Raw genomic sequence first — 13,479 nt, forward strand, 5'->3', positions numbered from 1 at the left:
AGAACATCTATATGAAAAAGTCTATATGAAAAAACAAACAGTTAAGTCCACATAACAGGTGGAAATCAACAGTGTGGAAAATGATAATTCCAATGGGGTGATAAAATCCAGATTCCTTCCACCTTCACCAAGAAAGAGAGAGGAAGAGGGGGGTATAGCTGACGTCATTACGCCCCCGTGACCCTGGAAGTACGGGTGTTTCTTTATTAACCACTTTACCCCCGGACCATTTGGCTGGCCAAAGACCAGGCCACTTTTGGCACTGCGTCGCTTTAACTGACAATTGCACGGTCGTGCGACGTGGCTCCCAAACAAAAGTGACTGTTTTTTTCCCCATAAATAGAGCTTTCTTTTGGTGGTATTTGATCACCTCTGCGTTTTTTATTTTTTGTGCTATAAACAAAAATAGAGCGACAATTTTGGAAAAAAATTCAATATTTTTTACTTTTTGCTATAATAAATATCCCCCAAAAATATATAAAACAACAAATGTTTTCCTCAGTTTAGGCCGATACGTATTCTTCTATATATTTTTGGTAAAGAAAATCGCAATAAGCGTTTATTGATTGGTTTGCGCAAAAGTTATAGCATCTACAAAATAGGGGATAGTTTTATGACATTTTTATTAATATTTTTTTTTATTAGTAATGGCGGCGATCAGCGATTTTTTTCATGGCTGCGACATTATGGCGGACACCAGTTTGGGACCATTGTAATTTTTACAGCGATCAGTGCTATAGAAATACACTGATTACTGTAAAAATTACACTGGCAGTGAAGGGGTTAACCTGTAGGGGGCGCTGAAGGGGTTAAGTGTGTCCTAGGGAGTGATTCTAACTGTTAGGGGGCGTGGCTACGGGTGACACGTCACTGATCGCTGCTCCCGATGAGATGGAGCCTTCTTAACCATTCCTATTTGCGTTTGTACACTGTGGCTTGTTAATAAACACTACAAATTTTTAAGAGCCACCACCCGGAGTGCGGATCATCTTTTCTTCAGCATTCAATCAGTGACATGTCACTAGGATGAATGTGGAGATGGTGTGTTTACGCTGACATCTCCCTGTTGTCCAGCTCCGTGACACAATTGCGCGACACAGACGGACATCGAGTCCGCGGGTAATGCAGGCACGGTCACAGACAGGGTCGCGAGCGCACCACCACACAGCGGCAAATTAAAGGGGACGTACCAGTATGTCCATTTGCCTGTCAGTGCCATTCTGTCGACATAAATCTGTGTGCGGTGGTCCTTAAGCGGTTAAGCTTGTCGGATGTTTTTCATGTTTTGTGTGGTTGTATCCGCTAGTTTTTAGCAATAAAGGCTACATACTTTTTAATGATACTACACTATTGGAGTGTTTTTGTCCTTTTGCACTGGTGACTTTTGTCATAGTGCACCCCCCAGACCGGACTTTCTATTTCCTATTGGGATACCATGGAGGATTTGTGTATCTGAAGGGCTCCAGGGATACGGTGGATCGCCAGACCCTGCAAAGGGCTAAATCTGCTGGCGCATATGACCTTGCTCTTTAGGGGGTCCACGTCCACCAGTTCGGGTAAGGGTCCCCACGTACCGAGTGGGGTTCTTTCGATTCAAGAAATCCCCCCTCTTCCCCTTTCTTTCTTGGTGAAGGTGGAAGGAATCTGGATTTTATCACCCCATTGGAATTATCATTTTCTACACTGTTGATTTCCTCCTGTTATGTGGACTTTTCACTTTTTTTGATGAAGAGTTTTTTCATATAGACTTTTTCATATAGATTTTCTTATTTCTAGTTTTCACCTATTGTCTCTTTATTAAGAATGTTTTGTACTTCACTAGTAGTGTACTTTTGTTTTAATTCATTATTTGTGATCACTCACGTTATATGAGTGCAACTTATTTTTATATAATTATGCTGTTTACATACCTGGGAACTAAAACATAACTTTATTTTAAAGCCTGCTGTCCCTCTTAAAAAAAGAAAGTATAAGCAGAGCATTTTATATATCTATACAGGGCTTTTTTTCAGGGGGAACGTGGGGGAACGCAGTTCCGGCACCTCCTGCACTGAATGTATGTAATGGCAAAGAAGTGCTGGGGTGTGCTGGAGAGTCTATTGTCACTGGTGGGGATCTATTTTTGCGTGAGGGTCTATTGTTGCTGGGAGGGACATGCTTGGGGGTGGAACCAAGGCACATGCTTGGGGGTGGAACCAAGGGACATGCTTGGGGGTGGAACCAAGGGACATGCTTGGGGGTGGAACCAAGGCACATGCTTGGGGGTGGAACCAAGGCACATGCTTGGGGGTGGAACCAAGGGACATGCTTGGGGGTGGAACCAAGGCACATGCTTGGGGGTGGAACCAAGGGACATGCTTGGGGGTGGAACCAAGGGACATGCTTGGGGGTGGAACCAAGGGACATGCTTGGGGTGGAACCAATGGACATGCTTGGAGGTGAGTAGGTGGTGGAGATGAAGAGTGACCCAGAAGGGCAGAGTTCCTGCACCTGCTTTCTGAGAAAAAAAGCCATATTATATATCAATTGATGAGGCAAACTGGTGGAAATTGGTGCGGCAAACTGACGGCAATTGATGGGGCAAACTGGCGGCAATTGATGGGGAAAACTGGTGGGAATTTATGGGGCAAACTGGCGGCAATTGATGGGGCAAACTGACGGCAATTGATGGGAAAAACTGGTGGCAATTGATGGGGCAAACTGGTGGCAATTAATGGGGCAAACTGGCGGCAATGGATGGAGCAAGCTGGTGGCAATTGATGGGGCAAACTGGTGGCAATTGATGGGGAAAACTGGCAGCAATTGATTGGGCATACTGGCATCAATTGATGGTTACAGTATCTGCGTTTGATGGCACAGTGGCTGCATTTGATGGGCACAGAGGCTGCGTTTGATGGCACAATGACTGTGTTTAATGGGCACAGTGGTGGCAATTTATGTGTACAGTGGCTGCGTTTGATGGGCACAGTGGTTGCGTTTGATGGGCACAGTGGTTGCGTTTGATGGGCACAGTGGCTGCGTTTGATGGGGTTTTTTTTTCAGTTTGTTTGCGCCCCCCCCCCCCCCCCCAAATTTTGAGCACCAGCTGCCACTGGATGCCATTGAAGTTAATGTGTGTAAAGGCAGGTGTCCCAATACTTTTGACAACATAGTGTATATTAAGTATATTATTATTATTATAAATAATTGATTATACATGATAAGATATGTATAGATTATAAGTATATTATTATTAATATCATTATTAGTTATATATGTAATGTTATATTATGTTATATATTATATATAATACGTATATAATTATTATTTTAACAGTCATTATCAAGATTGCAATATTTTTTCTGCTGATCCTGATGATCTATTTATCTATCGCAGTCCTAATCTCCATGACTAGTATTTGCTGTGTTTGTGTTTCTTTGGCAGTATTTCTTTTCTTTTTCTCTGCAGTTCCTGGAAGAGTGAAAGAGTGGGGGTCGGTGAGATCGCACTGACCTGTCAGCGAGGTGATGAGCTGTCAGCTGTGTGGTGTTGTTCCTCCGTTGGCCATGAGGTGGCAGCGGTGGCCCCGTGGAGCGGAGGCTCGGCGGTGTCGGTAGTAGTAGAGACATGTGTGGGGTGAAGGAGGAGGAATTGGGAAGGGAGAGTGGAATGGGGCACACCTCTCTGTGACATCACACACCAGGCATGCCGATTCTCCGAGGATTGTCATTACACTGGGACACTCACAGCCGGGCTGGAACTGTCAAAAGTTTTACAACTCGTGGACTGTGACTTGGAGGTGTCAGATCCCGGAGATCGGATCATTGGACAGTACAGGGGGGTTCACTTACCGGAGACTTACCATGGATTTCATAGAGTGAAGGATTACTTCTACCTATAGACACCTAGCGATCACCCAGCGATCTATAGATCTGTACAGGGAGAACCCAGGGAGATACAGACATCCTATCCATACATGATCAGCATGGACCGACCCAACCTGGGACTATGGGGCTCCGCTCTACTACTACTACTACTACACATCATCATCAGCAGCCAGGGGAGCACCACCCGGGAGGAGATGATAGGTAAGGAGGAACCGGGCTGCTGTGGGTGACAGGTGTGCCTGGAGAGTGCCCAACTCTCATGGATCTCATGTGTTCTTTGTAACAAATGTGGGTCACTACATATATACCTACACACAGTGATCACTACATACCGTATATACCTACACATAGTGATCACTACATATATACCTACCCATAGGGGATCACCACATATATACCTACACATAGGGGATCACTACATACAGTATATACCTACACATAGGGGATCACCACATATATACCTACACATAATGATCACTACATACAGTATATACCTACCCATAGGGGATCACCACATATATACCTACACATAGTGATCACTACATACAGTATATACCTACACATAGTGATCACTACATATAGTATATACCTACCCATAGGGGATCACCACATATATACCTACACATAGTAATCACTACATACAGTATATACCTACCCATAGGGGATCACCACATATATACCTACACATAATGATCACTACATACAGTATATACCTACCCATAGGGGATCACCACATATATACCTACACATAGTGATCACTACATACAGTATATACCTACACATAGGGGATCACCACATATATACCTACACATAATGATCACTACATACAGTATATACCTACCCATAGGGGATCACCACATATATACCTACACATAGTGATCACTACATACAGTATATACATACACACAGGGGATCGCCACATATATACCTACACATAGTGATCACTACATACAGTATATACCTACACATAGTGATCACTACATACAGTATATACCTACACATAGTGATCACTACATACAGTATATACCTACACATAGTGATCACTACATACAGTATATACCTACACATAGTGATCACTACATACAGTATATACCTACACATAGGGGATCATCACATATATACCTACACATAGTAATCACTACATACAGTATATACCTACCCATTGGGGATCACCACATATATACCTACACATAGTGATCACTAGGTACAGTATATACTTACACATAGTTCATTACTACATATATAAGCACAGATAGTGATCAATATGTATATATCTGCACACAGGTGAACACTATATATATACCTACACATAGGTCACCACTCTACATATATACTTACACATAGAGATCACTGCATATAGTAAATACCTATACATAGGGGATCACCACATATATACCTACACATAGGTCATCACTATGCATATATCTGCACACAGGTGATAACTACATATATACCTACACATAGGTGATCACTACATATATATCTGCACACAGGTGATCACTACATAGGTCATCACTACATACTGTACACACAGGTCATCACTACATATACCTACCTACACATAGGTTATCACCACATATATACCTACTTATAGGTCATCACTACATATATATCTGCACATAGGTCATTACTACATATGTACCTACACACAGGTGATCACTACATATTTGCACATAGGTCATCTCTACATATGTACTTACACATACATGATCACCACATACTGTATATACCTACACACAGGTGATCACTACATACTGTATATACCTACACACAGATGCTCACTGCATATATACCTACACATATATGATCACTACATATATAGCCACACATAAGTGATTATATCCCGCTATCTGCACTGAATATTTAAAATGTGTAATGCTACAAAGGTGATCGCCAAATCTACCTACACATAGGTGACCATGTCCCTTTACCTGCACTAAATAAAACATGTGGAATGCAGCCTAGGTGATCTAAATACATGAACTAAATATACCTGCACTATGTGTAAATGCTACATAAGTGGTCAGGTTCCTTTACCGGCATGTACCGAATGCGTAATGTCACATAGGTGATCACTAAATATACCTACAGATAGGTGATCATTAAATATGTCTTCACATAGATGATCATATCATTTCACCTGTACAGAAAATAACAAATGTGTAAAGCCACGCAGGTGATAATATACCTGTACACTGTGCTGTGCTACTATAGGAAATGTGTAAAGTCACACAGGTGATAATATACCTGTACACTGTGCTACTATAGGAAATGTGTAAAGCCACACAGGTGATATTATACCTGTACACTGTGCTACTATAGGAAATGTGTAAAGTCACACAGGTGATAATATAACTGTACACTGTGCTACTATAGGAAATGTGTAAAGCCACACAGGTGATAATATACCTGTACACTGTGCTACTATAGGAAATGTGTAAAGTCACACAGGTGATAATATACCTGTACACTGTGCTACTATAGGAAATGTGTAAAGCCACACATGTGATAATATACCTGTACACTGTGCTACTATAGGAAATGTGTAAAGCCACTGAGGTGATAATATACCTGTACACTGTGCTGTGCTACTATAGGAAATGTGTAAAGTCACTGAGGTGATAATATACCTGTACACTGTGCTACTATAGGAAATGTGTAAAGCCACACAGGTGATAATATACCTGTACACTGTGCTACTATAGGAAATGTGTAAAGTCACACAGGTGATAATATAACTGTACACTGTGCTACTATAGGAAATGTGTAAAGCCACACAGGTGATAATATACCTGTACACTGTGCTACTATAGGAAATGTGTAAAGCCACTGAGGTGATAATATACCTGTACACTGTGCTACTATAGGAAATGTGTAAAGCCACCCAGGTGATAATATACCTGTACACTGTGCTACTATAGGAAATGTGTAAAGCCACACAGGTGATAATATACCTGTACACTGTGCTACTATAGGAAATGTGTAAAGCCACACAGGTGATAATATACCTGTACACTGTGCTACTATAGGAAATGTGTAAAGCCACACAGGTGATAATATACCTGTACACTGTGCTACTATAGGAAATGTGTAAAGCCACTGAGGTGATAATATACCTGTACACTGTGCTACTATAGGAAATGTGTAAAGCCACTGAGGTGATAATATACCTGTACACTGTGCTACTATAGGAAATGTGTAAAGCCACTGAGGTGATAATATACCTGTACACTGTGCTACTATAGGAAATGTGTAAAGCCACTGAGGTGATAATATACCTGTACACTGTGCTACTATAGGAAATGTGTAAAGTCACTGAGGTGATAATATACCTGTACACTGTGCTACTATAGGAAATGTGTAAAGTCACTGAGGTGATAATATACCTGTACACTGTGCTACTATAGGAAATGTGTAAAGCCACACAGGTGATAATATACCTGTACACTGTGCTACTATAGGAAATGTGTAAAGCCACCCAGGTGATAATATACCTGTACACTGTGCTACTATAGGAAATGTGTAAAGCCACACAGGTGATAATATACCTGTACACTGTGCTACTATAGGAAATGTGTAAAGTCACTGAGGTGATCCTCCTGTCCCTTTGGCTGCACTCACATGACTGTCAGCGCCAGGCTGGGGACAAGAGGTGACAGGCTCTTAGCTGTGTGATAAACTTTCCTAAGCTGATACAAACAGGCAATTACCATTCCTGATCAATGTCAGGGATCACACCATTGCCAAGCCCGGAGTAGAAGAGGCATAACCAAACACATACATGATATATAGGAGTAATGATCTGTGTTTGGTATAGCCCAGCACAGAGCAGGCATGCATTGAGAAGAAAGAGAACCTGTCACCGCAGCTGTCATCCTAAACCACAGTATATATTTTACACACAGGTTATCCTAGGATGTAATTGTATAGTATGTTTATACTGTAAGTGTGTCACGTTGCAGTCCAGGGAATGCGAGTGAAGGAGACACGTGTCTGGCTATGCCGTGTATTTCTAATAATGATGTGTGGCAGCTGTTCCTCTTACTGGCTCCATGTGTGCTGACCTGTACCTGTAATCCGCTGTGCTAGGAGTCCTCCAGGGATGTATATCATTATATGTAACGTTGGCCCTTCCTCAATGACTTCTAATGGTAGCCTTATATGTACAATATGTATAGAGCTCTTTTTAAAGTTGGGTGCTTTGTAAGATTTTTCGTTGAACGATCGAGCTATTAAAATCGGCACTGTTGAAGCGCTAGCGATTTGCGATCAGTTTCTAGACATAGGGAACAAGTGTGGCATGTAGGAGTAAATGATCATTAATGATTACACAATGTTCCACGCTTGTGCAATCCATCACCGCTACTTGCGACTATATGTGTGCGATCGCTAGTGATAAATCGCAAATAATTATAGCAGCACATTCACATTGCCAAGAATTGCATGCAAGCCCAGCCTAAAGCATGCCATACACCTTGCAATGTGATTGTACAATCTGTTTTATGGTGGCCACACAGAGAACTATTTTAAATGCAGTTGCATTGTCAATCAATATACTGTCTGGGAGAAAAATACGATCGTAAGATAAAAAAAAGATCATTCAATGTACAATACACTTAATGATCATATAGATCGATCTACATTCCTGCAATTGGATCTGTAAAAATATGCTCAGAATCAATCAATGACACACTATGGGCAGGGGCAGACTGACCATTCGGGCTCTCAGTCACTGCCCGAGGGCCCCATGCCACTAGGGGGCCCCATCATGGTTGCCAGCCTCAGTAAAACCAGGGACAGTGTGTAAAAATCTGTGTGTTTTTACATCTGTCCCTGAAATGTCCCTTACCGATATCCTTTTGGTCTAAAAATCCCAAGATTATAGCTGCCCCGGCTCTCCAGTACCTTCTCAGTGTGTGTATGTATACTGTGTGTGTGTATACTGTGTATGTATACTGTGTGTGTGTATACTGTGTATGTATACTGTGTGTGTATACTGTGTGTGTATACTGTGTGTATACTGTGTATGTATACTGTGTGTGTATACTGTGTGTGTATACTGTGTATGTATACTGTGTGTGTATACTGTGTATGTATACTGTGTGTGTGTGTGTGTGTGTACTGTGTATGTATACTGTGTGTGTGTATACTGTGTATGTATACTGTGTGTGTGTATACTGTGTATGTGTGTATGTATACTGTGTGTGTGTGTGTATACTGTGTATGTATACTGTGTGTGTATACTGTGTATGTATACTGTTTGTGTGTGTGTATACTGTGTATGTATACTGTGTGTGTGTATACTGTGTATGTATACTGTGTGTGTGTGTGTGTGTATACTGTGTATGTATACTGTGTGTGTGTGTATACTGTGTATGTATACTGTGTGTGTGTGTGTATACTGTGTATGTATACTGTGTGTGTGTATACTGTGTATGTATACTGTGTGTGTGTGTATACTGTGTATGTATTCTGTGTGCATATACTGTGTATGTATACTGTGTGTGTATACTGTATGTGTGTATACAGTACTGTGTGGCCCCATAATCTTCTATTGCCCGGGGGCCCCATAATCTCCTATTGCCCGGGGGCCCCATAATCTCCTATTGCCCAGGGGCCCCATAATCTCCTATTGCCCGGGGGCCCCATAATCTCCTATTGCCCGGGGGCCCTATAATCTCCTATTGCCCAGGGGCCCCATAATCTCCTATTGCCCAGGGGCCCCATAATCTCCTATTGCCCAGGGGCCCCATGAGTTGTCAGTCCGCCTCTGACTATGGAGGTTATTTACGAAAGGCAAATCTACTTTGCACTACAAGTGCAAAGAACAAGTGCAAAGTGCTCTTGAAATTGCACTGAAAGTGCACTTGGAAGTGCAGTCGCTGTAGATCCGAGGGGGACATGCAAGGAATATAAAAAATAGCATTTTAGCTTGCACATGATTGGATGATAAAATAAGCAGAGCTTCCCCTCATTTCAGAGCTACACCTCAGATTTACCACGACTGCACTTCCAAGTGCACTTTCAAGTACAATTTGCACTTGTAGTTTGCACTTGTAGTGCAAAGTGGATTTGCCTTTAGTAAATAACCCCCTATATGTCCTTTTGATAATCCATAGATTCGATCATGTTGTTTGATTTTGTGAAGAATTTCTCAATTAGAAAAGCTTATGGCCACCATTAGATTTTCCAACATCTCTGAAGTAAGAGAGCCAACCTGACTGGATACAAATGGAATTAATTAAGCACAGATTCTTCTACTAAATGTTGGTAGATCTAGGAGAGATAGTATGGAGCAGGGATCCTCAAACTACGGCCCTCCAGCTTTTGTAGAACTACACATCCCATGAGGCATTGTACCACACTGACATTCACAGACATGACTAGGCATGATGGGAATTGTAGTTCCTGAACAACTGGAGGGCCGTAGTTTGATAGAGATTGTACAATCAGATTGTAATGTGTGTGGCTTGTTTACAACCTATCAACAACTCTAGGGCCTGCCTGATTGGTTACATATCGATTGGGTAGGTCCTTGGATCGTTTTGGTAAAGTTGCTTGTACAAAGATTGTACAGTCAGATTGTAAAGTGTACTTAGAAATACTTGACCTAAATCAAACACATGCTAAGAAAATCTAGTGATTGCCATTGCTGAACTCTTGTTTCTATAATGCTAGTTGCTTCTCTACTACACTGCTCCAAAGGCTGATTAGGTTGAGGTCTAATGTTTCTCTGACTTTACTTGCCGCATGCTTGTTTTGAATCGAAGATTTAGAGGCAGAGATAGCCAGGCAACTAGCATTTTCAGAAACAAATCAGTGAAGGCAGCATTTGTATTTCTGGAAATACAGGGTCCCTTTATAATGGTGTGTGCCTTGCCTACCCTTCTCGTCTCTGGGTTGGGAAAGGGTTACAATGTAGAGTAGTGTGCTGAGATAGGATATGCTGTCTTCTTCTGGCTAAATTATAGAGCAGCAGCAGCTTCATCCCACTCCTACAGACAGGACGAGCGAGCGCAGACTTTCTGGCTGGATAACGGGAACACTGTATTATGTGTGACTGTCAAGAACTGATTTCCTTATTAAATACATTTTAGCACTATGTCAGTTGTTTGAATGATCTGGATACCGTGTCCTCGTACCCCTGCTCTTGTTTGTTTTTTACATGTGTGATGGAATTATAATTTAGGGGTAGACGAGTTAAATGGAGCAGCAGCCAGTAATTACACTGATGCAAGGCATTCATCTCTGATCCCTCGGACTGTCCATTGATGATAGGTGTCGTAGTCTAACAGCCTCCAGGGTAGTTATTTGCAGTGGTAGTGTTTGTGATCTGTCATACAGTGTACCGGACATTCTAGCTATCATAGAAGAAAATGTGCCGAGCTGGCATTCTTCATCTTAAAGGAAAACTGGAGTCGTCTAAAATGCATATGCCAAACGCAAGGCCCGGGGGCCGGATCCAGCCCGCCAGGCCTTGTCATGGGGCATCCGCACCCAGAGGTGGAACTCCATGCTGCCACTTCTTGCTTTCACCCGCTGCTCCTACTCCCCGCTGTCAGCCTTCTGTGTTTACAAGGGACAGCTTTGCTTTCATCGGCTTCCAGAACGAACAGATCACTGCACACACACACACGGATCTTCAGAATCTGAGAGAGAATGACCTCCCTGCAAGATAAGGCAGAGCTGTCTACACAGGGAGGTACTAGATTTGGGCTAGGTAGGAGAGATAGATGCAAGGAAGCAATTGGGGGGGGTTGATTTGGGGTTGTAGTTGCATGCTGTGCCTAGCGCACCCCTAAACCCTGCACTCTGCACACGGCACACCCCAGATCTCTGCACTCTGTACATAAAGCACTCCTGAACCCTGCACTCTGTATATAAGGCACCCCTAAACTGTGTAATGCACTCCTGAACTCTGTGCTCTGTGTATAGGGCACCCGTGGAACTGCACTCTGTACAGAGAACACCCCTGAACTCTGCCTTCTGTACGTAGTGCACTCTGTACGTAGCGCACTCCTAAACTATGCACCCTGCAGGTAATGCACTTCTGAACTCTGCACTCTGTACGTAGTGCACTCCTGAACGCTGCACTCTGTATGTAGCTCACTCCTGCACTCTGTACGTTGTGCACTCCTGAACGCTGCACTCTGTACATAGTGCACTTCTGAACTCTGCACTCTGTACGTAGTGCACTCCTGAACTCTGCACTCTATACATAGTGCACTTCTGAACTCTGCACTCTGTATGTAGCTCACTCCTGCACTCTGTACGTTGTGCACTCCTGAACTCTGCACTCTGTACGTAGTGCACTCCTGAACTCTGCACTCTGTACGTAGTGCACTCCTGAACTCTGCACTCTGTATGTAGTGCACTCCTGGGTCCTCTGATGTCATTAAGTCCAATGCAGAGCCCATAGCTCTGCACTGAACATGAGTGCACCAATGGACAGTCTACTGCTGGAGCATATTGGAGTAGAGGAGGGCATTGGCTTTCAGAGGAGCTGCGGATCGGGTAAGTAAAATTTATTTTTGCCACCGACAGCTGGTAAGCTGGGGGGAGCAAAAACCACTGAGACGGGCACTGCTTTAAAACATGCAGAAATTCGCTTTCTTCAACATCCTCCAATCTTATGCTAGCTATACACTATATGAAAAATCGTTCAAACTCAATTTTGAATAACAAACACTCAGTCGTGAGAGCAAGCAATAGTGCCGTTATGTTATGTGAACCAGGGCTCAGTCATAGCTCTCTGTCTGGGGGTCAAAGGTGCAGCATACAGCTTGCTGCCAGCAGCCTGTCAAAATCAATGACAGGCTGAAATATGCAGCAGCTGTACACAGGTATATGGAAATCTGGGTGGTAACTGCGTACAAAAGCATATGCATGGCCCTGGAGAGGCGCATACATCCTGATGTGTGTATAGCTGCATACAGCTGCTTCATATTTCAGCTTGTCATTGATTTTGACAGGCTGCTGGCAGCACGTTTAAGCAGCACTGTGACCCCCGAGCAGAGAATTACAACCAAATATATAGTCCTCTTGCAGCCGGGTGCATGTATCCTTACGCTACACGCTTATGGGTGCATTTACCTGGTAAAGCCACTGTGTATTTATCTACCTGGGGCGTCCTCCTGACATCACAGTGGGGATTTTTTTACTAAAACTGGAGAGTGCAAAATCTGGTGCAGCTGTGCATGGTAACAAATCAGCTTCTAACTTCAGCTTGTTCAATTAAGCTTTGATAATAAAACCTGGAAGCTGATTGGTTTATGTGCAGAGCTGCACCAGATTTTGCACGCTCCAGTTTTAGTAAATCTCCCTCAGTGTGTTTACTCTATATGGATGAATGCACACATGTACACAAAGCCAGAGACAGCCAGGAATAGAGCATTTTCATGAGGGGCACTCAGCATGCCAGCCTACATGCTGCCCTCAGGACAGTTTCCTTTTAACAGAAGCGGCCAACTTCTGGTTCTCAGCTTCATGAAGTCACTGTTTCCTTGTACACTTGTGTCACTCTCAGTCCCTTTTATTGACCGACACTCCCGTGAGTGAACTTTGCTAGGAGAAGCTTGGCGGTAGGCCAGGGCCGCTCTGCATTCTCTTCCCC

General features: G+C 43.0%; 1 protein-coding gene across 1 annotated transcript in view; it reads left to right on the forward strand.

Annotated features, from left to right (window-relative positions):
• Positions 1-3,655: 3,655 nt before the first annotated feature.
• EGFR (epidermal growth factor receptor) overlaps positions 3,656-13,479 on the forward strand; it is a 271,109-nt gene continuing 261,285 nt past the window's right edge. The window contains exon 1 of the mRNA XM_040353167.1: positions 3,656-4,067. Within this exon, the coding sequence (XP_040209101.1) occupies positions 3,956-4,067 (112 nt within the window). The 5' untranslated portion in view covers positions 3,656-3,955. The remainder of the gene's footprint in view (positions 4,068-13,479) is intronic.

This window comes from Rana temporaria, chromosome 5 (assembly GCF_905171775.1).
Source record: "Rana temporaria chromosome 5, aRanTem1.1, whole genome shotgun sequence".
Taxonomy (NCBI): Eukaryota; Metazoa; Chordata; class Amphibia; order Anura; family Ranidae; genus Rana; species Rana temporaria.